Source organism: Sinocyclocheilus anshuiensis, unplaced genomic scaffold (genome assembly GCF_001515605.1).
Source record: "Sinocyclocheilus anshuiensis isolate Anshui unplaced genomic scaffold, SAMN03320099.WGS_v1.1 scaffold577, whole genome shotgun sequence".
Lineage (NCBI taxonomy): Eukaryota > Metazoa > Chordata > Actinopteri > Cypriniformes > Cyprinidae > Sinocyclocheilus > Sinocyclocheilus anshuiensis.
In genome coordinates this window covers 678,208-705,916 of record NW_015539872.1, presented here as the reverse complement: position 1 = coordinate 705,916, position 27,709 = coordinate 678,208, and the positions used below count along the sequence as shown (strand labels likewise).

Sequence of the window (27,709 nt, the reverse complement as noted above, 5' to 3'; positions counted from 1 at the left end):
TACACAAACAAAACCAAATTAAACCCTGCGGCTCGTGACAATACATTGATGTGTAAAGACACAAAACGTACAAGAAACTGAACAGTATTTATATCGTTTTTTAACCTCTGATTCACGCAATGTCCAAACTTTTCGAACTGTCCTGAGCGGCGGCGCGTCCTCCTGAGCACGTTCTCAACAGGCGCGTCGTCGTCGTCTTCCGTTTTTTGGCGTGTTACATCCTGTGTGCATATCGCCACCTATCTCTCACGTGGACCATTGACACTCCTAATTGAGATTGTAGATAAAGTGTCAATGGTCCACTTGATAGGTGGCGGTAATGCACTTATAAGTCTGCGATCTGCCGTAAAGCAAGCAAGAAGAAGAAGACGCCTCATGCGCCTGCTGTTGAGAAAGCGCTCCGGAGGACGTGCCGCCGCTCAGGACAGTACTCTCAAAGCCGTGATTCCCATTCACCTCCATTATAAGACTGACAGACTGCAACGGTTTGTGTTAAAAATCTTGTTTGTTTTCTACTTAAGAAACAAAGTCACCTACATCTTGGATGCCCTGGGGGTAAGCAGATAAACATCAAATTTTCATTTTTGGGTGAACTATCCCTTTAAGGAATCATTATAACCAGGAAACAAAAAGATTTATGTGACTTTGTTTTTTTTTTTCAAGCAAACATTTTACACCTAAATAGTTTCATTATGTTTCATCATTCTTTTTCCAGAATCGTATATTCGGACATTTTCTGGTTTTTTCCTCACCGTCACCGACGAGCCAATTGATTTCCTTGACGTGCAGGAGGAGGGTAGCGGCTCAGGCTCGGGTCCAGTATCCAAACCCAAGAAAGATCACCACCACCATGTGGCTAAAAAGACTTATCACATCTCTCCGGAGGCCTCCAGCTTCCTCACAGGCCGCGTGTTGACCGCTGTCATCCCAACAATATACATTATAGTGTTTATCATCAGCGCTCCCCTAAATCTCCTGGCGCTGGTCATGTTTGTGCGCAAAGTGAGACCGAAAAAACCGGCGGTGATTTATATGATAAATCTGGCTTGCGCCGACCTTCTGTTCGTCCTGGTGCTCCCGTTTAGGATAGCCTACCATTACAACGGAAACAACTGGATATATGGGGCCGGCATGTGTCGCTTCGTCACGGCCGCTTTCTACTGTAACATGTACTGCTCTGTGCTGCTCATGATGTGCATCAGTGTGGACCGTTTTATGGCTGTCGTTTACCCGATGAACTCGCTCACCTGGCGCAGTCCACAAACCGCGTCCGTCGTGTGCGCTGCCATGTGGCTTCTGTCCATCGGCGGTGTGACACCTTTGCTAATTTCCAATCAAACCATTCACCTACCTGACCTGGGCATTACCACCTGTCACGACGTCCTTGACCTCCACCACCTCCGCGAGTATTACCTGTACTTCTTCCCCATCATCTCTTCGCTTTTCTTCTTCATCCCGCTCATTTTTAGCACCGTCTGCTACGTGCGCATCATCCAAGCCTTGTGCGCGGCCAACGTGGAAAACCGCGCGAAAAAAACGCGGGCCGTCTTTATGGCCGTAACGGTTTTTTCTGTTTTCGTCATATGCTTCGCGCCCACCAACATCATCCTGTTGTCGCATTACGTGCAGTTCGCGCACAAGCACAACGACGCGTCCTACGCCGCGTACTTGGTGTCCACGTGCATAGGGAGCGTCAGCTGCTGTCTGGACCCCCTCATGTACTACTTCGGATCGTCTCAGTGCCAAAAACAGGTTCTCGCCTTTCTCAAGTGTCAGGGAGCGTCAGGCGTGGAGAGGAGCGCACAGTTCACCAGCACCACCAGATCAAGCAAGCTGGAGACTTTTAAAAGCAGCGTGAGCAACCAGTACAGGAAGCTGATGGCATGAGCAGACTGATTTTAAACGGGGTTTGAGAACTTTGCAGCTGGTCAGGGTGAGAGACCTTCTCAAACCTGCTGTAGCAGGTTTCCAAGGACTTTAAATCATTTATTTGATCAGGTCCAGCTCATGACATTTAGGAGTTGATTGCACTCCATCATAACATTTCCAAGAACATCCAAATGACTGGCACTTAAATCGTTTCGTTAAAATCGCTTTTATATCATCTCTGCTAATGTATAGATTCTTTCTTTATGTTTGTATTTGTTACCATGTCAAAAAGCTATATTCTTGCCAATAAATGCATATTTACATATCGGACACTTAATGCTTTGTAAAAACAAAAATTACAGTTGTATGTTAAATTTTCTGTTCACCGTAATTTACTTGATGGCTGGATTTTACTTGGTGAAAATTCTCAAAAACCTTTCCACCTATGGTTTTATCTTTAGGTAGATATTACAAACGTGCACTACCTTTCAAAAGTTTGGGGTCAGAAAAATTATTCGGCAAGGATGCATTAAATTGACAGTAAAGGCTTTTATAATGTTACAAAAGATTTATATTTCAGAGAAAATACTGTGGTTTTGAATTTTCTATTCATCACAAAAATCCTGAAAAATGTATTACCGTTTTCATAAAGATACAATTAGCAGCACAACTGTTTTCAGCATTGGTAATACTAAGAAATGTTTCTCCAGCACCCAATCTGCATAATAGAATGATTTTTGAAGGATCATGTGACACTGAAGAATGAGGAAAAAAATTATGCTTTGCTCACAGGAATAAAATGCATTTTAAAATATATTAAAATGGAAAGTTATTTAAAATTATAATATTTCACAACATTACTGTTTATAGAGTATTTTGATCAAATAAATGCAGTCTTGGTGAGCATGAGACTTCTTTTTAACAATTAAAAAATATTTCAGTCCCCAAACTTTTTAACGGTAGTGTATAACAATGCAAATGATGTAAATACAGGCTTCAAATCTTGTTTAAATGACCAATATAGCTGGTCACCAACATATTTTGTGCTTTGAACACTGATATGTGACCCTGGACCACAAAACCAGTCTTAAGTCACATAGGTTTATTTGTAGCAATAGCCATGGGTCAAAATTATCGATTTTTCTTTTATGCCAAAAATCATTAGGATAAGTAAAGATCATGTTCCATGAAGATATTTTGTAAATTTCCTACCGAAAATATATCAAAACTTAATTTTTGATTAGTAATATGCATTGCTAAGAACTTCATTTGGACAACTTTAAAGGCGATTTTCTCAATATTTTGATTTTTTTTGCACCCTCAGATTCCAGATTTTCAAATAGTTGTATGTCGGCCAAATATTGTCCTATAACAATCCATCATACATCAATGGAGAGCTTATTTATTCAGCTTTCAGATGATGTATAAATATCAATTTAAAAAAATTGATCCTTATGACTGGTTTTGTGGTCCAGGGTTACATATATTGGTTTGTCTCAATCTAGGTGTCTCTTTAACCTCAAATTTCATATCCAACAAGAATATTATTTTACCATCTACGCAACGAGAATGTACTAACACAATTAATTTATGGTGGCTTCTGGCTTGTGCAATTTTTTTTCCTCAAGAAAGGTTACATACACAAACACACACTACAAATGGTGAAAATGATTTTTATATCAGCATATCCAGATTCTTTACAGATAGCTGTATTTACAAGAACAAATCCAACATGACAAGAAATTTTGAAAAAATTCAGGTCAGTCCATTACATTAAGGGATATACTGTACATTTGTCTTATTCTGGAGCAAAAATGAAATTAAGCCAACCTTTGGTTCGCCTAAACAATGTGTTTGATAATGGGTGATTTTGTCAGTGATCGTCATCTGATCAAATCCTTGCTTAACTTCGTTTGAAAACAACGCAATATGATGAAGGCCTTGAAATGTCATATTTAGCTCACTCAACAACAAAAAATATTTTTTCTGCTGTTCAATCATAACAGAGTGTAATTGTGTGAATTATGCTGCATCTAAAAGTGGAGAATTTTATTTATTACATGTAAGGAACTGCTGTTTTTTTGGTATCAGCTATGCTGCATACCACAGAAAAAAAAAAATTACATAAAAAAGGTACATACAAAAACTTGTGGAAAGATTCAATAATTAAAAAATGGATTGAGCCCTGTGTGAATCCAAACAGGAGACAGGACAATATTAACAATGGAATGATAAAAAACGGTGGAAAAGCTTCTTCTAGGTGTCTTCAGCTTCCTTTCATGGCTTGCTTAAGTTTATTCAGATTTAGTGTAGGATGACGTTACTGTAATTCATAATAGTTCACCAAAGACAAAATGAGTAGAAAACCAAAGAGCCGGTTTTGAGAAGATCCTGTTTTTTTGCTGAACACGGTGAAAACATAACTCCTGTGCTGTCCTTTCACACGCTCATTGTCATGTTTGGAGAATACTGCAAGACAGGAAGGTAGTTTGAATGACAGCTGCTGCTGTATTTAACACAAATTATCCTATAGAAAAGGCTTTCTGCATACATACACTTTCACTCTGAAATGGGTTGAGGAAGTTGCCACTCATTTCTCCATCATCTCTTGGTGTGCCAGGCTGATTATTCATGCTGAGGTTTCCTGGTGAGCTCTGATGAATGTGAACATTGAGTTTGAGGACAGAAACCACAAATGAATTTCAGAGAAATGGTCGTCACTGTTTAAATGTCTGTCATAACAGTACGGAAATGCCCCATACCTTTGGGAGGCTTTCAATGTCGCCAGATCCTGCTGTTGAATGGAGGGAAAAGGAAGAGACTTTAAAGTATTCAATGTGCAAATGGATGATTATATATATATAGTGTGTATATATATACTGTATATGTATATATACTGTATATGTTGACTTGTGTAATGTCATTTAAATCTGTCGTACCATTCATATGATGAGGCTCCATGCCTGCCATGCTGCCTATTGGGCCATCAGAACCTGAACCTAATGGAAACTGAAAGGAAAAATCCCATAAGAATACCAAATACACTTTACATGTCCATATTTCAGAAACTACCAAGACTCACATTTGGTCTGTTTCCATTTGGAGGGACTGAGCTGATAATGCTGTACATGTTGTCACTTGAGTTGTTTGACTCTAAAATCAATATTGTACATCACACATTAGTAGTTCATTTTTAGCTAAAGACAAAATAAATGACTTGGTATGGGTAAAGAATGCATTGCTGCCTTTTTAGAATTTGACCTAATCAAGATATGTTAGAAGCCATGAACAAGGCTTTTCACAGAATCCTTTTGTTTCCCTATGATGCCTTAAAAGGTTTACAGAATGTCATTGGACTTGAAGTAGTTAGTATTGTGCTGACTGATTCAGTATTTGTTACCTGCGGGACTGGGCATGATGGGTGTTCCTGGAGGGCCACCTCCTGCTGGGGGACCCTACAAACACACTGGTGCTGCTTATTCAAATGACCAGAGTGTGTTACCCAAAGTTACCTCAGACAAGGTAACAAAAAAACAAACAAACAACCTTGGACAACATTACCTACCGAATAACTGCCCGGAGACGCGGATGAATAAGGGATCTGCAGGGAGAAAGTACGGGTATTTATATAGTTTAGGACACAAGACTTTTGATCAGTTATCACATACCATGATGAGAACTAACCGAATTGTTATTTGGTGGATTTGGCCATGGTCTTCCTCCTGCAGGACCCCTTTACACAACAGTATACAAATATACAGTGTTATACAACTTTATACAGTAGTATAATAGGGATTCTTTATGGAATGATAATAGACTGTAATGTGAATACAATTACATGTTAATCCCAGGCATCCCAGGCCCCACAAGGGCATTTAGGGGAGGTCTCATCCCACCACCATAGTTCTGGAACACCAATTATACCCAATAACACATTAAAATTAAGATTGCGAGCACTGTAACATGCTTATACAAATGTACATAATTATCCATGGATAACTCACCTGTGGTCCAATAGGAACCATTCCTCGAGGGGCCATCCTCTGCATGGGCCCACTCATGTTGGGATGGCCTTACAAATGGGAAAAGGAAGCAAAGCGGTTTCATATTTCATAGTTTGATGTATTATTACAGCTGTTTACAGAATCTACAGACACAATTTCAATACATTTGGGAGGATTTCTGTCAATTTTGTTGGATGTAAATTTAATAATAAAATTATCCAAAGCATTTCACAAAGGGTAGGTGGTGAGGTGGACTTGATCATACTGTCATATTTACAGAGTTGTTAGCATTTGAAATACCTGGCTGTCTTGTAGGATCCATCCCACTGGGTAATAGAGGCTGGTTCCCAGGGCCCAAAGCCTGTTCAAATCAAGTAACAGTCATTATCATGCACTGAATTTTCACTGGTTTGCACTCTATCTGCCGTGTGCTGCTTTATATATATATATATATTTTTTTTTTTTTTATATATTTTCTTTTTTTACATTTACCTTATTTGTATAGTTGTATTTTATATTTAATCTGTATATCTGTATTTATGTTCTACTGTTAGTGTTATCTGTATGCACCAAGGGTCTGAGAGTAACGCAATTTCAATTCTCTGTGTGTATGTGCTGTACATGTGGAAGAATTGACAATAAAGCAGACTTGACTTGACTTGACTTGACTTGAATGAAAACTTTAGATCCCGAAAGCAGAATATATAAATACCTGATTGGGTATTCTGAGAGAACCTCTGGGCCCACCTGGGTATCGAGGAGACATAAACTGCTGAGGAAACACAAGGACAGAGAACAATTAATTAATTTAGTCTACATCACTCAACAATTTTCATGGTTCATCCAGCAAGCAAACCAGAGCAACTGAGTGGCACCATAAATCACACCACCAGATGGCAACACTGCAACATTGTATTTTACATCTGTAATTCAGTCTCAAGTTAGAGTTCAAAGAGTTCAGTCTTCAAGTTCAAATTTATAACTTTATCGGCAACATATGTGGCTTTAATTCATACCTCATTGTAAAAACACTCATGCAATTTCTAGAAGTCTATTGAGTGACTACACTTTTCTCTACTTTTCATCACTAAATCAAATTCTAATGAATAACTATCCTGTTTTACTCACACACATCACACAAAATGGGTTGCAAACAGCAATTCACATTGGCTTCAATACAAAGGAAAGTGCTGCATTTCAACAGATATGTATTTGCGAAGTTCAAAGCTGATATCTCAGACGGCTGGTTAAAATAAAACTGGATCAAACTGTGTGAGTTAGAGAGGACAACTGAAGAAAGTATTGTTAGAGCTGACAGCTGGATTCTTTGGGAATCTGAGTTTGAGACTATCAATGAGCGATTGTCAAAACACATCAGGCAAGACAGCAGCTCTCAGACTGGCTGCTGACAGTTAATCAGTGTATGTTCTGGTGCATTATCACTGACGTACACACAGTCCAGTATTCATGCACTCGAAATCCTCCTTCAAATATAACACATTATAAAAGATAATTAAACAAATAATTGAAAAGACGCACATCTCCTCTTTCCAATTAAAAATGAAAGTGTGGAAATCCTTGCATAATCTGCTGCTACAGACATCCACATATAGTTTTCTTGGCCTGAATAAATATTTAATTGCCCACTCATTCATAATCTCTCCTGACTCAGCACATCTCTCCCGGTTCAACTGTCAGTCACAGAAGAAGAAAATAATTTCTCACTGCTTTTATCTGAATTTATTTCTTCCATGTTTTGTTGTGTTTCAGACAGTAAAAAAAGCACCGTCATTCAGTGACCTTTATGAAAAAGATATTTCAATGAAATAAAGTTTAAATCAATTTAATACTTAAAAGTTAAAAACAATATATAAAATAAGTATTAATAAATATGTTAGTCAGGATAGGACACTCTTTAGCCAAAAAATGCTAAAGATGCAATACTTCATACATATAAAAAAAAAGTGTGTGTGTGTACCTGAAAAAATCCCGGGGGCAAAGGCATACCATCTCCAGGAGGACTTCCAATCACTGGACTCTGTGTTGCTGCTGCACTCTACAGGACACACACACACACACACACACACACACACACACACACACAAAACTCAAGATGAAATATCCTCAAATATCTTCATAAAGAAAAACAACATACAAGACACAGGAAGATTGTTAAAGAGGAGTCGGATGTTACATATGACTTTGATAAAAACATATGCATGTTATAAATAACCTGAAAATGAATGACATTTTGAAGACCAGAGCAATAAACAAGCAGCAAAAATGACTTTAAACATCAGCACTGTATAATAATTGCTGCTCTTTTTATGGCCAGACAAGTTACTGTACACTGCAAAGTCACATAAAAAAGTCACTGCACTATAAGCACAGGCACACTGTAAACACATTAAGCATAACAAGCATAACGTATTTCTAAAAGAGACTTCTCTTTACAGCAGAGGTGACAGCACAGAGATGGAGGTCATTAAACAGCCATCAGCAATAACATGCACATACACAAACCTAAGGCTCGGACAATGAGAGGAAATATGAAACAGTGGGAAGACAGACACTGAGAAGATGACCCTTCTGGCAAACACATTTTGTCCACTGAATAATTAACATCACTAGTGTTGATGTACTACAGTTTCGCTGGTGGTTTAGGCTTTGTACTCGTTGGAAATGGAACAGAAGCAACTGCTTTCCCGTTTGCCCCTCACATACACTCATGGCAGTTATCTGACCGTACCCAGTGCCATGAACCCCAGTGGTTAATGATGGCTGTTTGGATGCCTATGAATCCTGTCTGTATACTCTACAGTACTTATTAGTAATTAGGGTGAAAATAACAAAAAAATATGTCTGGGTCATAATGCATTTTATCCCAAAAACCAAAAGAAAAAAATGAGGGAAAATTATGATTACACAGTCCAATTTTGAGGATAGACTGCACCAAATTGATTCGTATTTCTCTCAGAAGACTCCAAGTCCAGATATGGCCAGTCACAATTATTTCAAAATGTATACTAGTACATACAAGTGCAATGGAAATTATTTATCCTATAAATGTAAATTTTTAATGTTTCTTACTTTGTAAAGAAACAGCTGTACTATATACACAGCCAATATGTTCCAGATTTTAAAAGTTTAAGCCTTCAGCAGCTCACTCTATTTCTAAGTTCATACATTTCCATATTTATTAGATTTGCTCCTTCTGTCTGCAATAAGGAGGCAGTGAGTGAGAGTGTGTGTGTGTGTGTGTGTGTGTGTGTGAGAAAGAGATTCCTCCAGTGGCTGGCTGGGTAGAGACTCATTTCTCTACTCATTAGAGAAACGTGGGTGGAATGGCAAGTCCCTTTGTCTAGAATTTCTCATCAGCTGCATCAGGACAACATCCCTATTCCTCACACTAAAGAAATAAATCTACTCAGATCAAAAGAGAGGAACATAAAACATTAGATCCAGTCTGTAAGAAGAATTCTTGAATGGAGGATGAATGTGGTAAAGGAAAACTGGAATTCAGTTCATTTAACCAAACAGTCCAAAGTTAACGTGAGAGAGATTGAGATATTCATCTATTGAAATACAACATCAAATTCACACACCGACATTCATCCAAAATACAAGCAACTTTTATAATCTCAGGCATTCTCACATCTGTTCTTTTAAGCATGTGACTTGTTACATAAGCTCCACTGAGAGACAACCGAGATACATTATAGTGACACGTGAACCTGAGCCATGTGTATATGATGGTAAGATTAGCCTTTAAACCAGCCGAGAACACAGACAGAGCAATATAACAACAGGAAATATACCAGTGATACAGACAGGAAGGAAGACTCTAGCTGCCCTTCTCTATTAATCTCTCCCTTGCTCCCCACATCTATTCATCCCCTATCATGCCATTGGACACTTCTTGTGCAAACCAAACATAAATCCAGAAAAGTTTTACCCCAAAACAATAAACAATTGGATGTGTATTTATAGGGTAGAAAGTAAATATGTACATCGTGTCCCGAATAGAATATGGGACTTTTACTGTTTGCCACTTTCCTGACAGGATGTGAATCTATTGTGATTTGTGGTGGAGAAATGTACAGCTATAGTCTTTCCTTACGCCAGTAGGTGGCGACCAGTGACTGTCTTTGTTAGTGACTCATTGAGTCATGTATTTTACAAAAACACTGATTCATTCAGTAACTAAACAGGTGACTGTACGTAGCTATGTCCCAATTCAGGGGCTGCATCCTTAGAAAGGACGCGGACTTCGAAGGTATGACCAAACCAAGTGTTGTTAGGGCAGCATAGCCTCTTGTCACCTAGAAACTGTGACAGCTGGTGTTGACGAGTGGCAGTAACATTTGTACTGAACCTTTTTGAAAGTTATATTCAACTGTCAACTGAAAACAAAGCAGGGTTCACAACCTGTCTAAATATGTTCACTTTGGTCAATTTATGTACATAATAAAAAGTATAAACTATCTATAAAATCACATCTTTAAGGTACGTCAACATACAGCTTGTGTTTATAAGTGAGTCACTGAATCTTTCACTCAACTGATTCTTTCCGCCACATTTATTCAGCCTCTGAATTGGGATACAGCTGGTGTTTATGAGCGAGTCATTGAATCTTTCACTCAGCTTACTCTTATTCATTCGGGAATGCTACTCATTGCTTGAAATCTCAACAGTTGATTCTGCTATGGATTTGGGACTGTTTTTTTGTTGGAGCATTCACACGGAATGTGTATTTGGATTCCACTGTCAGTTTTCTGTTGTTTTTCCATGTAAAATACATGCTAGGCCAGCACGTTTCACTGTTGCGCTTGTGTCGTTTGCAGTATTCCAAAAATGGCCCACTCAAGTTAAAAATTTTTTTACTTTTTTTTGTTTGAATGTATTCTGTTAACAACCCATTAAAGCACAATATCAGATTTAGAATGACAACTTGGAGCACTGGTTGTGTGTTAACGATGGAGCCAGAAGCCTCCTGGGTAATGATGCAGTCCTATAACCACCAGGCAATCTTTCCCACAATATCTGCAGTCTAATCGAATGCAGTGATGAGGTCATCCTCGCCACATCTCCTCTCCTGCTGTCTCTCTCTGCTGGAAACATTCTCTGCTGTACAGATGGCAAGCTTTAACCAACTAGTGTGTGTTTGCTTCTGTGTGTGTTTGAGGGGGTTTCTTCAGGACAACAGTGTTTTTCAGTTAACCCACAATGAGTACCCATCCCAGCTGCTAACTCACTACCCTGAATCCACCTCTCGACCTCTGGAACACGGCCAGCCAGACATTACAGGAACCTCTGAGAATATGTGTATGCATACGAATTCAATTGTGTGTAAAAGTACCCTGGCTCAGATTGTGTGCATCAACCCATATTGAGATTAAATACACAATAATAATAAAAGGATTCTTCTCCCCATCATGCCGATCATCTTTCACACTGGCCCAAACAACACAGGGGAAATCAGTAAAACAATGTGATAGATGGTAAACATGAACAAAAAGTTATTTTTAGAGGAATTATTAGAATAAATGTTATTATGAATAAAAACATAAAACTATAGGAATATGTATTATTTCTCAACATATTTATAATATAATATAATAATAAGGTGATATGCTGTTATGTAATCTCAATGAGTATATTTTTGTAATTGTATTATTTGAGTACTTCATCCAATAATGCCACAATATTGTTAAAAAAAAAAAAAAACGAACATAAGAAGCTACCCATCATTCATTAAATGTGTTAACATGTTATCATAGTCACTGAATTAACATATTTTAAAGTAAAAAGTTTGAGCACCCAAAGATTTTGGCCAAGAGATAAACATTTAAGATAAGAAAGGATCAAAAAGCACATGTAGGCTACACTATTGAGTGTGGCAGCAAAAATCTAAGCTCTGAATGTAGGTACACTGTGTGAAATATCTCTCTCCATTCAGGGGTGAAAATCTTTATTAACATGCTTGAATAGGCTGCATAATATTATAAGCTATTTCATGCTGCCGTGCTTCCCCTCTTTCTCTCATGTTTAATTTGCTGCTGTTTGTGTTCTACTCTGTGTGAACACAAAGAAAATGAAAGCGCAGAAGAGACTAGCCCTAAGCCAGACAGGAGAACATCAATAGAGAATATGAAGGATGTTCATGTAAAGACATTGTGTTAAAGGCTTATCAGAACTTGGAAAAAAAAAATGCTCAGGATTTGCTGATTTATTAAATGGTGCTGATTAATAAAATCACTTGTAGTTTTAGCTACAAACTACTTACCAACAAATGACTTTATATATTTAATAGAGCACCATGGTTTAACCAGGAATAACATCAGTGTGATATTGAGTCATATATTGAATTTCTATAAAATGGGTAAAATAATGGTAAAAAAGTAAATAAAACACCTGAAAAGAACATTTCACATTTAGGTTTTTAGTATGTTCGTTAGCCTCAAGTAGCCAGACCTTCAGCCACTATATATTTTTAGTTTCCAAGTTATTTCAGTTTGCAGTGAAATTAAAGTTACAGGTGGAGGAACAATCATATATGCTGTTTTTTATGATCCGCTATTTATGCTTTCAGATTGCATTACTAGACACAAGTGTGGCGTAATAGTGTACCAGAATATGTTAAATTATAATATGGTTTAGTAGTTTATTGTGAATTATTTAAGAGCTATGCTGGTGTAAACAGTGTGCTCTCTTATTTTTCATTATAATTTACTATGATTTAAAATTGATTATAATGAGATTGACAAAGTACTATATAAACTTATTGATTTAAGGAGCAAAATAAAAAGATCCTGATTCTTAAATCTAACAATCATGACAAAAAATTCTATGACAGAAACAAATACAGAAAACTTAATAAAAAGGTCACACTTTACCATAGAAGAAGACTGAAGATTCAGCAATATGTAATGTAATGATACAATTGTATGCATCTATTCCAACAACTCAAATGTATGATTATCTTCACTGGACCTAGTTAACAGGCAAACTGTTCCTTTCCTGAAAGGTGACTGAAGGAAAAGAGCATGCAAAGTGTAGCACTAAATAACACTGAGTGATCTCCAGAGTCTCAGACTTCATTCCATTCATGTTAAATGACAGAAAGGCAACAGAGTACCAGTCATTGTCTGCTGAGTTTTTTTGTTTTTTTTTGGGAACACAATGAGAAAGAGTGGGTAAAAATAGAGTGTGTTTATGATTGCCAGGGAAATGGAATGTGCTCATTTAGGCAGGAGAGAATAATCTGAAGAGCACTTACAGCACAGCAGACAATATTTCCATGCTAAAAAAATGGCAGTTAAACAATGGAAATCAATGCGGGGTGAGTCGCTGGATCATTCTTCAAGATTTAGTTACTTCACATTTTGGATGTGTATCTTAAGTGAGAATATTACAATACGTGTTATGTATAATCATTACTGTTGCTTTGCTAAAAAGCACACAAATATTAGAGACCACATATTTTCAGAGTTATTTCACTAAAAATTAATTACAAATTTAAATGAAAATGTTCCAAACCTGTATGAATCGCTTTCTTCTGTTAAACGCAAAAGAAGATATTTTGAAAAATGTTGGTAACCACCAAACAGTTGACGGTAGCCATTATCTTCCATAGTATTTTTTTTTCATACTATTGAAGTCAATGGTTTGGTGGTTACCAACATTTTTCAAAATATCTTCTTTTGTGTTCAACAGCTGAAACAAACTCATACAGGTTTGAAACAACTTGAGGGTAAGTAAATGATGACATCATTTTTATTTTTGGGCAAACTATCACTTTAAGTGAAGCAATTTAATAATATTTTTATATTTAATTATATATACCTTTATGAACATATAGATTCATTAAGATGAAAACACCTCTGGAAATATGATTGCTGGCTTACTTTAATGAAACTTGCTAAACACAATGTAGCCATGATCATAGATCACTTTAAAGTATTTTATGATTTAATGACGTGTCTTTAACATTTCACGCACGGATGAGAATCAGTGTGGAATCACTTCACATGATTGAAGCATGAACTTAAAGCGAAGGCTTTTACCGTAATGAGCTGTGGTTGGTCAGCAGTTAATCTTAGTGATTCTGGTCGTGAGATCTACATAATTTGTGGCCGACAAACAGGTACCTGACTTGTAGGTGGAGTCATTGCGGTTTTAATCAAGGTATTAGAGGAACAATGAGGCTATTATGCTGATTTTGACCTAATCCAAATGAGTCATTTCTTATAGACAAGCCTTTAATCTAATCACACTCTGTCGCTCACTCTATATGCTTCCCTATTTCTCTCTCTTTCATACTCAGAATAGGTCAAGGTGTCCTCCTCCCTCTAGCCAAGACGACCGCAAATGTATGACATCATTGCTAATGCCTCCAGCACGGACCACCAATTTATCATCCTTCCCGCTTTCCATTCCCCTCCTGCTCACCTCTCCTTCTATGAGCTGTACACTCACTCACCATTATCCTGCAAGGTTTCTCCAGAGACCAGCTGTAACTGCTGTTCTACACGTCAGTGGTTTCATACTGGTTTTGTTTATAGTACAAAACACTCAAATGTATTCATTGATTTATTAGTGGTTCTAAATGCCTCCTTCATTTCTCTTTAAAAATTGGGTTCTTGCTTTCAGCAGCCATTAAAAATGTGGTTCCTGCACCAAATCATGATTATCCTCATTGTAAGAGAACACATATTTATACTCACATAGTCATGAAAAGCTTTGGCTTCACTTGAGTGCTCACATGTTTCTCTCCTCTCAGGAGCAGCACAGTAGAGGTCCCAGAAAACACTGCAATAAAAGATGTACAATATATTATAAAAAAGACTGTTACTGCAGTCTGAGAATAAATGACTATTCTCAGTTAATTAAAGTTCAAGTTTTCGCACTAACTTGGTAAAAATCACAGAGAATCTATATTATAACTTGGGGTTCCTCACTTTTGGAGTTCCTCAAGTGTTCTCTTGTTTTTTTTTTTTTAAATAAACTATGTTTTTATTCAGCAAGAATGCATTAAATTGATCAAAAATGACAGTAAAGGTATTTGTATTGTTTAAAAAAAAAAAAATGTAATTGGGAGAATCTGATCACAAACTGCTCAGAACAGCCATGATCATCACCTTAATGAATTCCTTCCCTATTATATTATATTATATTATATTATATTATATTATTGGTTTTGTTTATTTTCTTGGATTTTGTGTTGCATATATCCAGACAACAAGATGTTCCATAATGCACATATACAGAATATAAACACCTTAGTATTTAACAAAAAGTCAATTCTAAAGGGAGTTTTTCTCTATATAAGTAAGCTGTTTCTGAACTTCAATTATAGTCCTCAGTTTTCTTCTGGGAACGTGCACGTCATAATATCCCACATTTAAATAATTCACCCCTAAGGCATGAGCAAAAACAATATCGGGGGCGAGGTCTGGTTGAGTTGCGTAGTTTGCTGTCGCCATGTCTGAGAGGCGCCATTTCATAGATCTAATATACTGATACACGTTCAGATTTTATATTCGCAGACATAACCGACTATGTTTAAGTGAACTGTGTTTTTGACACAATACCCAAAGAGATGACGACAACCAAAAACAAACAGATGTTTTCTTTGTTATTGCCTTAGTAACCAAGGCAGGAACAGTAAAGGCTTCACCCTCTTTCCAGAAAGCAGCAGCTCATTTGCAGGATCCTTTGGAAGGTAATGTTATTTTTAGTCCAGTTATCCTTTATTGCTCCTCTCTCCTTTTCATCTCACAGTGGGCAGGGCCAAAGACGCCATGATGTAGAAGTAGTCATTGATCTGATTCTGCAGAGGTGGCCTTTTGTCGCACTATGACGTTATAATGTGACAAAAACGGAAACAAGTCGTTTCCTGAGCTTGGTTTCAATAACAGCTTTATAGTACAATGACCTTTTACATGTCAAAAGATCAAGGAAAATTTGAAGGAAAATTCATGACCCCTTTAACTAGAGATCCCATGAATATATCGTTCCTATCTTGATAAGTATAACTCAAAACACTTTTAGCACACTAATCCCGCCTTTCTAAAATAGTGCTAAAGAAACATTCAGTTCCTTACCACCACCATGAGTGTAAGAACCCAGGCGGCTCTCCTAATGTTATGTTCTTCTCCCATCGGATCTGCCAAGTCAAACAGAGAACAAAGAAAGCGTTATAAAGATTCAGTGACAAGTCGACCTGTGCTCCTTTTGTGATTTAAACATAATTAAGGGCAAATTCTGCCATGGAGAGCTGAACTTTGAGTCAAACATGGTGCCCAGAATAAATCTGAGAAATAAAACTGTTACTTGGCATCTGTTTGAAACAGTTTCAGTGTGACTCAGTCATTAATAAAAATTCAGTTAACCAATTGACACTTCACTAAGCTCTGCTCTCCTTGGCAGAATATGACATAGAAAGGAACTGGAGATTTTAAGGCAAGACACTATAGGTGAGTAGGGTAAAGATTTAAACAAACAGATGTCACCATACTTTCCACAGATGGACAACTGTTTTTTTTTCTATTACATTATTAAATTATTTTATGTTTATATGTGTAAATGAGGCATTATCTAATTAAATTATGCACTAATTTCCATTAATTTTCCAGAACAGCAATCTGAACATTCAGTTTCATTTTGTTGACAGATAAAGTTTTTTATTTTGTTAGAGTTAACGGTTTTCATTTTGTTAGTTAAAGGTTTTTACAGCGGAGATTTTGGATATCTCTTTTTATCACTCCACGAATCAGAAATTACTGTCAACAGCCAGAATTTTTTTTTAATATAAATCAGGTGAATGTTAACTCTGTAAAAACCTTCAGAATGAATATATATATATATATTTATATGCATTTTAATTGAAATCTACAGACACAAAAAACTAAAGTGTTATTTATAATAAAAATGAACACTTAAAAGCATATTTTGGATATTTTCTTTCCACCAGTCTACAAGAAGACAAATTATGGAAGCAAAATAGTCCAAAATATCCAAATTGGGCAGTGAATGAAAAAGACAATAGTTTTGTCTGTAGTGTCTTGCCTTAAAGAAGAGGCTTATTAGCAACATTTTATTGGATAATTTCTGAAAAATAGTCTTCAATACTATCAAAACACACAGGATATCCACTGATTTAGAACTAGAGCAAACGCTTCTCTCACTTCTCTTGTTAAGGTAAGATCGGTCAGTAAAAGGCTGTGTTTAGCGAAGTTCAGTTATCACTAAAGCTTCTGCAAACCCTTTTCCTTTCTCATCCTCAACTCTTTTTCAAAAGACTAAACAGGAACAGAAAACACCATCCGTCTCGATGAGATCATCAGTTTCAGTCACTGGCCATGTGAGATGGGTTTACCGACATTAAAGCGCTGACGACAGCCGCCATAAACAACACGGGTGTGCCCAACATTATCTCAATACATTGCCGCGAGAGCTACGGCTATTTTTGGGTTCAAGTCCAGCATGAACTGGTTACATGAGCAGGGTGGCAAAAGACAGGAGTCGCAAAGGAAACCAGCCACAATGGATGAGGCGGCTGGCTTAGTCACAGAGGCCGGTCTGAGTCACGACAGCAGTGTACGTCTGGCTTGTTGATGTTCACGTCTGAGTGGTGGGCCAGCCTTTGTGTTTTTACCTCTGTGATTGTGCCAGTCTCTTTCTCTGTCTTTCCTCTTCTCTCTTTGTTCTGTTCCACTATTTATCTGATCTTATTCCTCTGTAATTCGCAAATATTTACTTGACTCAAGAGCTGCAGCACTCATCTGCATTTACTTTTACTGTTCAGTTGTATCTCGTCAGTGATCATGTCATTAGCAAGCGAGCTGTCGTGGACACAGATATAAACATCTCTTCCCCAAACGCAGCTTGAGAGAATGTCAAGTCATTAACGTTGAGTGTCTCTAAAACAGACCCTTCAGAAGAAAGTTAAAACATTGCTTGCTGTCTGAAGAATTGTGGCTGCAGTGCAAACAGGTCTCAAATTGTCCACTCTGTGTATTGGGTCATCTAAAGCCTTTCACAACCAGCTATTTCTAACTAAATCTTCATGTTGAGCATAAACCGCATTCATTTACAGAGCAGAGCAAGTGAACAGTTCTATGAAAATCCGTGGAAATAAGCTTACAGACCCCCGCTGCATCTCCATGAGACCGTGCCATTAAACAGAAACAGTTTGCCCAGTTTCTCGTGCCAGAGTGGTTTTGTATCCAGTGTAACTCGATTAAGCTGGGATCAGAGAACAGTGTGGGTTTCATTGGAGCCGTTTACTGGCCTACATGTAAACATTATCTCCTAAAACTACAGCGTCTTAAATAGATTCGTGTTTAGAAGCATTTTAGTGACAGTCACAGAGATCTTAGTGAAAATGCAAAAAGGTTCCAGTTCACCTACCTCTGACAGGAAGGTCTGTGCTGATTTCTGAGCTCCCACATGTAGCAGATATTCGTACACATACAGAGCTAACCTGCAGAGACAGAAAGTTAAGAAGACTTTTAGGCAACTTTCTTTTTAGTGTCATTTCATTCATATATATATATGAATGAATATATCTTTCCATACTAATGCTAGTCCCAATCTTAGGTCTGGTTCCAGTGGCTACATAAAATTTAATTGTTCAGCTTCCTAAAATGGTTCATTAGAAACAATTATCATGGCATCTCTGAAATAGCAAACTTACAGAATTGTCATCATTTACACATTATGTCACCATTTACTCATTCTCATTCACAAAATGTTAATACTGCTCTTTTCATACAGTGGAAGTAAAAGGTGAATGGCAAACTGCAAAAAGCACTAATAAAAATATCAATGGAATACAATGTCAAGACTAAAAAGACTAAAGACATATGACTAAAAGCCTGAAGTTTAATTCTGAAAATGTTCAATACTATACTATATGTGCATTTTCATTTGTGCACAAATGAGATTTGAGAGATAGAGCCAAGAAAAAGATTTTCAATGAATAATGACTTTAATCATATGGGTTTAGAATAATATAGTCATAAGGAATCATTGAACTTTATGTTTTTTTTTTTTTTTTTTTACATTTTTTACATTTACATCTGGTCAGCATATAGTTTTATTTCATGGGGAAAAAAACAACGTGAATATCCTAACACAAGAGAAACTATCTTCATTTTTGAATGCACTATCCCTTTAATTGAATCCAATTCTTTATGGCCTGTCAGTGTATCCTTTCATATGGTTAAATAACCAATATGTGAATTTAATAAGGAAAAATGAGTGTATACAGCATATCAAAATGAGTCCCAGTTTGGAGATCATTATCAAGACAAACTTTTTTTGCAATTCATATGGATTACTTTGGCTATGTTTTTTTGCGATTTCAACTTTTTGAAACGTGAACATCTTTGGTGAATCTTCTTTCATCGGAGGGACAAATCTCTCAGATTTTTATTAAAATATCTCCGCTTTTCTTTTGAAGATGAACGAAAGTCTTAAGATGTTTGGAGCATCTTAAGGGTGAGTGATGACAGAATTCAAATTGTTTTGGGGGAACTATGAAATTAACTAGAAAATATAGCGGTATGTTCTTATGTTAGTCATTCATGTAAAAATCTGTTATTTAATTTTGTTTCTGTTTTGTTTTTTTCTAAAGCTGCAAGGCTCTGGTGCAGAATATTGTATGCCAGGAGTCAGGACGACTAGGCTGCCCAGGTCTCCGGAACCTACGATGACGCTCAGCTCCATCAGCCCTCCATCTTACTTAGTATAGTATAATTTAAATATAGTAAGTATGTCTGAAAAAGCACAATTTAAATATATTTCTTTTTCACCTGGGCAAACATCAGGTTCACTGAGAGTTCAGTTTCCATTACTCTTCAGTTCACCATTTCATTTTCATTTCACAGTCTGACATGGATATTTTCAGTAGTTCCATATATTTGCCATGATGTTTTATTTTTTTATACTGGTAAAATTCCTTTAAAATGAAGCTCATGATTTTTTTAATCTTTCGAGTAGCCTATCCTCTATGAATGTGTAAGTGAGTCTGAGTCAGCACAGTCCAGTGGCATCCTATTAAATGTATAATTTCAGACAGTCAAATGCAGACAAAATATTCACTCTCCTGCTTATTTCTGCAGACACAAACCTGCACTGAACAAATTTTTTTCCCAAATGTTCAGAGAATGCATATACACTGACAAACAAAATATGAAGAACATTCACCACAATGTAGAAGACAGTGTTTGTACAAGAGAAGAAAATGCTGAAGTGGAATGATGACAGAAGAGTTTAGGAGCATTGGCAAACCAAGATCAAACACAAGTGAGATTGAGGGGGAGATCTGAAGGTTGGAGGAATGACGGGGGGTCCTGAGCTCCTGAGAATCAATCCTCCTGAGATTGTCAGCAAACTTTCATATTCTAATGACAAAGAATAGAAAAGAAATGGAGAGACCAGGAACTTTCCAGCTGTGCTCTCTTTCGAGCAAAATGCAAACTCTTCCAACTAGAACAGAAAAGAAACCAGGTTTCAAGAGTCTAAGATTAAAAGATACTGTGCACAGGCATACTTCACCAGTTTTAGGATGAGCTCAATTTTTACATTTTCCTTCTATAGGGTGTTGTGGATGATTGCCAGGGTATTGTTACTGGTTGTTATAGGGATTTCTGAGTAGTTGCTACAGTAAGTAGTTGCTTAGCCAAAAAGGCCTTCTCCTCCAAAGTCTATAGAATTTGTTCACTCCTTCTATCATTTGCCAGAGATGAAAATCACTTAGTCAGGTATAAGTCCCTATATAAAAAGTGACAGCACTCCTCAACAAGCCACACAATTTGAGCTATTATTCATGACTGTAGTAGAGTTACATGATGAATTTTCATTTCAGTATGGGCAGTAATAATGATGCCTGCTTTAGCAAACATCGTTAATTAAAGAAATATAACAATAAAAATTACAACAACCAACAAGCAAGTTGTAATTTAGTTGTAATATATATACACAATACAATAAAAAATGAAATAAAAATACAAATAACCAATTACGTAAACCCTAAATAAAATAATTAACGATCAAGTTTGATTCTCTTCAAGACAGTTTTCAGCAGCTATTTATGGGCCATTGATCAAAACGTGAAATTAACACACATACATAAGCCTGAATAAATAACTCTGAAGCTACATATGCACTTATTTTGTACAACAAAAGGAACAGGTAAAGCAAGTAATAATAAAATGATCTCATAATTGTTCACTACAGCTCAAGATACTGGATATACAATCAATATGAGAAATGATATAAAGAGATAATAATGACAGAACAGAAGAGAGGCGAGATGAGCACATCGTCTCAGAGTGTGTCATTAACCTCATGCTGCGCCCTCATCCCATCAACACAGCGCTCTTCCCTGTCCTACAGATGAACTGACAACATTCTCATTGGCTGCCTTACACTCGCTAGATACAAACAGACTCATTTCCCAAGAGACATTAGAGAGCGGGGAGTTTGAGGGTGATCCTGTCTGTGTGTATTTGTATATTTGGGATGAATATGTCTATGTGTTTGAAACATTAGGTTCAGTGAAAGAGAACAGAGGATGAACACAGAAAGACAAATATAGAGATGGGTAGAAGAGGAGAGGCAGAAAAGCAGGAACTCATAAATGATTAATGATGAGAGCTGAAAAGGAGGAAGGAGAGTGACATGAGGACAACAGAAAAAAATGATTGCAACCGTGATTTGTAAAATAGCTGACAGATTACAAAAGTTGCTTTTATTTAACAAAACTGTGCGCATGAGCCTAACATCAGTATACCTGACATCTTTAACTAATCCTTTGAAAATGTATACATTTATGATGGTTATGACCTTTTATGTGTGTCGCGTGATCCTTCAGAAATCATTCTAATATGTCGATTTGGTGCTGAAGTAACATTTCTTATTATTATTAATGTTGAAAAGAGTTGTGCTAATTCTATCTTTCCATTTGTCTTCAGGACTCTTTGACAAATAGAAAGTTCAACAGGATTTATTTGAAACAGTTGTTCTTTGTAACAATCTAAAGGTCTTTACTGTCACTTTTGATCAATTTAATGCATCCATGCTGAAAAAATTCTCTAGATCTTTCTCCTTTTTTAAATCTTACTGATCCCAAACTTTTTAATGGCTGTGTGCAAATTTACAGTTGATTTATTTCTAAGCAAAATGTGGCCATGGCAGATTTAGTTTCTTTGTTTTTTTCTCTTTTTGGTTAAAATTGTGTGCAAACTGCTGTCAGTTGAAAAAAAAAATCATTATTTGGAAAGACATGATAAAAAAAAACAGTTCTTCCATTTAGCCTTTGAATCAAAACAGGTGAAATGGAGCTATGAAAGAACAACAAAAGTATTTTAGAGGGGAAAAGGCCATCTAGGTAAGGAATGAAACTCATATCCTGTGTGGACAGGACAATGCTACATTTCTCAGCCTACTGGGCCCAAATTCTTCTGCTCTGCTAGTTAATATGGAAGTGGTTTGCTTTCTTATTTATCATAACGTGTCAATAAAACTGAACATAATTTTATAAAAGCACAGACAACGCAAACAAAATACAACAAAGCAAGTGTCCGTGTTTAATGTTTTTGAAGATGTTAAGAAATAGTGTTTGACTTGAGCAGGCATATGAACACACAGAATGAAAACCAGGAGTTTAGGGTTTAGTCCAAAGCATGCTGCACAACACCTCGAGAAACAATGCCTTTCTCCACCACAACAGGAAATGCCAGCTTATCTTGCAGATGAAAGCAGGGAGAAAATCTGCAGCTCTGAAAAAGAACTTACAACATACACGCTTACCAGAAGCTCTTGGTCTAGTTTACAACTACAGGAGAAACAGAACAAAGTGACAATAATGGAGAAACCACTTAACTTTGCTGGATTTCAAACAGGTCACATGGGAAAACTAAAGGACCGTGCAGACTGTGTGTGTGTGATATGTGAAAAAAGAAGGCTGTATAACACATAGGCTAAAGACAGAGAGAAAGACTCCTAGCCGGTTTCTAAGCCATGCCGTCACGCTTGCTTAACCTTGCAGTAGGGCCGGCGTGATGCTGCTTGCATATCAATGATGGAGAAAAATATCAGAGGCCAACCACTCTGCAGGAAAACTGTTCCAGCAGCAGGAACGACAACACCAGTCATTCTCTTACATACTGAATACAACTGCAGAACAGAGAAACAACACTTTTCACCACATTAGAAAATACAAAGAAAACATCTATTTGAAAATCAGCATTCACCAAGAATGCATATGATAATTTCATTAATATGTCTTAACAGCTATGAAACTGTAAAAAATGTTTTTTTCTGCTGCTGAAACAGTATAGAACATGATGATAGGAATGCCAAGGTCATATGTTTGACTCCCAGGGAATGCATGAACTAACAAAATGTTTGAATGCTATGTAATTCGCTTTGGATAAAAGCTTGTGACAAATGCACAGATGTAAAAATAAATAAAGAAATAAATAAAATCATAATATTAATGACAGCTGAATTATTTATTTGATATCTTCAGAAACTGTCACAAAAACCTCCATGGTGATTTTGTTTCATCATTTTGTTTTGATATCTCCAAGTGAGGAATATTCCACATATGTGTTTCCACATGGAGTTCTAGAGAAGAAAAGAAACTTCAGGCATTCTAGATAAACATCCTATAATACATTTTCCACTGAGCTAAAAGCTGTTAGAAGACGTTGTGACAGATGCTTTCTTTAGTAGACAGTTTGCATGTCTTTGATTTGAATAGCTCAGATCACTTACATGAGTGAGGGTCAGATTTAAACCATGTATTATGTTACGGCTCCTAATAAGGTTACATGCCAGCTGGCATTTTATTTACTCAAAAAAAAAAAAAAAAGCAACATTTTACTCACTTCTGGCATTTGGCAAATGTTCATTTGGGACGCATATGTATGCATATGTAGTGAAACCCAAAAGCACAGAGAGTTATTAATAATAACTTATTGCTAGTGCTATATGACAGTTTTAATCTGTTGTGACTCCTCAAACTGAGATCGGCCTACAAAAATTTACGTTTACCAGACACAAGTCTAAACTGACACCACAGATAAACGGCCAACAGCACTTTGCAATTTAAATGCAATTTAAGATGTGACTGACTTGCAAAAGGACTGACAACATTCAACATACAATACAACGACCCTCAGCACATTACCTAGCACCTTTAGTTTTATCTTTGACTACGAATTTTGTTTAGAAATATGGTTTTAGCAAGGACTACTTGTTGGTCCATGTCCATGTAGAATAAAACAGCTGTTTCTAGAATAGGCTACTTATTGTATATAATGTCTTCGTCTCATGTGAATGAACACCATTTTAATGATATTTCTCAAAAGTGATGTTCAGTTCATTTGTAAAACCTTTTAATTAAAAAAAACGAAGTAAATCTTTCAAAGTGGACAGCAAAAATGAGAAAACCTTAAAACAAATGTTGAGAATAAAATAAATTGCCAAAGCACTAAAAAACAATCATGTGGAAAGGAATACATTTAAGCATAAAATCATGATGTTGAAAATAAAGTTGTCCATACTATTTGTCAACCGCCCTATTAGCCTACTGTGAAATGGTTTGAGCATCCTTATGATTAACGCTTAAACACCTTCTGGCACAGAACAACATAACACAACCAAGCTTGTTTTGTTTAGCGATCAGTCAAAATGTCTAAGACAAGGAATAACAGCCAACAGACATTCAGATGGACAGCTGGAAAGGTCACTCAAATGTAAAATGCATAAAACACTGAGCTACACAGTAACAAGGAAGCAAACTATTTGAGTTAGTTATTTACGTGCTGTTAAAAAAAAGATTCTGCCCTGAACTGCTCAAGAACGATTAAGGAAACTAAATTATCCTTGATAATCATACAGACTGCTACATGACCACACGATTCAATAAGTGATCTAATAATACTTCTCATAATGCAGAAAGCACGTAACTTGAGAGGCGAAGCATACAGTAGCCTAGTAGCCTACATGCGCCAGCTGCTGTCTTATATGTCTCCTCTTGTGTGCGACTGCAGATGTGATCGCGAGAATTCCTCCTCCACCTCCTGATCAATATAACTTACTTTTCTCGGGCTTGACTATCCGATGGCACGCTGTTCTTGCCTTTGGCGTACATGCTTGCACAGACGCGACTGTCACGCACCTGTCAACCCATCACAGCTTCTGTCGAAACAATCTCGTCACCATAGCGACTCAGTCAGCTCCTCACCATTGGATGGACCGCAGTGAACAGGCGCCCTCTCTCTAGATGTCTGAGCAAAGAAACCTGGATGACCACGCCCACTCAACACCTTTCGCTCTGACTGCAGACACGCCCCCGTAATCCGGTGAATTCGAATTCTTCTGACCCAGATTGGTGTAAAGTCTGAACAAGAAAGTATGACTACACATAAAGATTTATTTCAAGATTAATAATCACATTTTACCCTTACAAACCTTCAAATGTCTTTTAATTCCTTATAGTTTCAGAGACCTTCACTTGAGCATGTACAATGTTTTGTAGGCTACACGTCCATTTGTACTGAGAAGAAGAACAAAAAAGAAAAAAGAAAAATCAAGTGACCATGCTTTTTAAGCAGTTTCCCTGTGGAAGTTGATGAAAAGTGTGCCAGAATATAGACTGTAACAAACGACTTAACAGCACTGAGAATCATTATATCCTTACAAAGCGTCTCACCAAGAATGCCTATAAACATCTTAAATACAGATTATATGTGTGTGTTGTTGTTGGTCATTATAAAAGTAGGCTATTAATTAATGCAAGGAAGGTACACTACACATGTAGAGTGCTGCCATCTAGTGAACAATTCCAAAACAATCCACAAGATATACAGTTCAGACCAAGATTACTGTTGAAATAGTTTTTTTCTTCTTCTCAGAATATGGTTTCAGAGTCACTAAGATTGTTTAAAAGTTATTCACACACACCTGTTTGAGATTTAAGGATTATTTATTTATTTATTTTTGAAATCCATTATAATAGCCTACTGCAAATTACTCATAAGCTTAGTGCTGATGCACAACTTACCCAATAAACTTTCATCCACGCTGGTTACCTGTCAGGTAATTTACCATCAAGTCAGATTTCTTACCGGCTATATAAATACATAATGTGAGTGTGTGTGTGTGTGTATTTTTGTATGTTGAGTTTATTCTATAAATGTTGCAATAAAAACTGAATGTAGCATATTTGCTCACAGTTGTAAGGTACAAAAAACAGTTTAAGCAACTAAAAACAGGTGGAGTGAAAGTAAGTAAGTGACAAAGTAAGTGACTCTTTATTAAGAACAGATAAGTTACTATCGTAAAAAAAATGAAGAATTTCGTTCCCATAAGGTTTAGAGTCAAATACCCAATTTGTGGGTCAGCGCAAGTTTTAATTTTTTTTATTGGGACTTGTCACAAAGGCACATTTTCAAAGAACCACATCTGTTTACAAGTTTATTGGGAAATATTCACTGCATTAAAAGATGTGACAACCTCGGCCTTTCAGAATGTACAAGAAATTTTGAAAAGGTGTTCCTTTATTTATGATACTAAATTTAATTATTATTTAATTGTATTATTTAATTGTCAATAATGGTATAATTGGACCGGTTCAACAAGTTTGTTCACATCTAGCGTGCTGCCATCTTGTGGACAATTCAATTCAAAAACAGTTTTGTTTTGTTTTTGTTTTTATGGCAGATTGTGGTGGCCACATGTGCTCTTGAAGCCTTTATGCAGCAGAATTTTGTAGCCTTCCCCAGATTTGTTTCCCAACACAATCCCTTGAGATCTGGCTTGTTTTTTTTTTTTAATCTGACTGATCTCATTTTCACCAGGTCCAAATGTAAATATAAACCACGCCCAATATTAGCTTCAAGTATGTCTCACCCACAGGCCACAGCTGGAAGCCCACATACTTTTGTTGATTGTTTCCTGCTTTTTCACGCGGACTGAAGCAAGTTCAGTTCATTCGTCAGAAGCAGATATTCGCGGTGGAGTGGGGTATGAGTGGTTATGAACAAATGAATGAAATGCATTTGTCCGTGTTTCACTCCGTCTCTTCCGCGGCTCGGTACGCGTTCAAGTCGTTTTTTTTTAGTCTCGAGCAAGACTACAACATTCACATTACATGATTTCACTGATTTTTACGTACAGCGCACCGCATTAAAATAAATGATCAGGGAGCAAGGGGGCCCCCTGGTGTTTCGGGGTGGGGCTATGCAGCTTGCTTATTTTGCATATAGGGAGGATCGGCTCTGACAGTCTGTGAGCGCTCGTGTAAACGAGTAGATAAGGCCCTAGTCTCAGCCTCAGACATCACGTCACGCCCACGGACCGTTGGCTGTATGTCTGATGCATATGGCACACAAAAGTGGAAACACTTCAGGAGTTTTGAAGTGGTCATCGGATTGGTTGAATTATACAGGATCTCCGGGAGACGTGTGTGTCGCGTTCTATAACGTTCCGTCTGGAAACAAAGATGCCGTGGCGCCAAACCCACACACGAAAGAAGAAAGCCGTCGTGTTTACAACTGTGACGATGAGCGCTTATCAGGATCAACTAAATGCTGGATTCTCAAAAGTATGTGAAATATTTCAAGTTCGCGGCACAGAATCTTTAAAATAGTCAGAGAGTTTTACATACCGGTCTGTTATTGTGCCGACATTTCCACGCCCCGAAGCGTGACGCTGAAACGAAACGAACTGTGATTGGTTGTTTGACATGTCGGTCAAACGGCCTCATGGGCGGGCCTTGGCCAATGAAAGCTGCCATGGATTCCAGACCTTCAGCC

At 37.1% G+C, this 27,709-nt stretch overlaps 2 protein-coding genes across 3 annotated transcripts in view; one reads left to right on the top strand and one right to left on the bottom strand.

Moving 5' to 3' along the window:
• The window catches only part of LOC107685245 (proteinase-activated receptor 1-like), a 5,225-nt gene extending 3,035 nt beyond the window's left edge, over positions 1-2,190 (top strand). The window contains exon 2 of the mRNA XM_016481760.1: positions 716-2,190. Coding sequence (XP_016337246.1) covers positions 716-1,887 — 1,172 coding nt within the window. The 3' untranslated portion in view covers positions 1,888-2,190. The remainder of the gene's footprint in view (positions 1-715) is intronic.
• Positions 2,191-3,915: 1,725 nt separating this feature from the next.
• Positions 3,916-25,168, bottom strand: LOC107685246 (single-stranded DNA-binding protein 2-like). Of its 2 annotated transcripts, none has more exons than XM_016481761.1 (17): positions 24,992-25,168; positions 18,288-18,360; positions 15,980-16,041; positions 14,600-14,684; positions 7,852-7,929; positions 6,586-6,645; positions 6,174-6,234; positions 5,874-5,941; positions 5,708-5,775; positions 5,554-5,602; positions 5,435-5,470; positions 5,270-5,324; positions 4,952-5,022; positions 4,809-4,878; positions 4,632-4,663; positions 4,425-4,523; positions 3,916-4,338 (listed from the first exon to the last, which is right to left on the bottom strand). In XM_016481761.1, the coding sequence occupies exons 1-17, from the start codon at positions 25,042-25,044 to the stop codon at positions 4,309-4,311; spliced, it is 1,050 nt and encodes a 349-aa protein (XP_016337247.1). In that variant the 5' UTR covers positions 25,045-25,168; the 3' UTR covers positions 3,916-4,308. The 2 variants fall into 2 exon arrangements, with proteins under 2 accessions (XP_016337247.1, XP_016337248.1); XM_016481762.1 differs by having other exon boundaries at positions 6,586-6,642.
• Between the last annotated feature and the right edge of the window lie 2,541 nt (positions 25,169-27,709).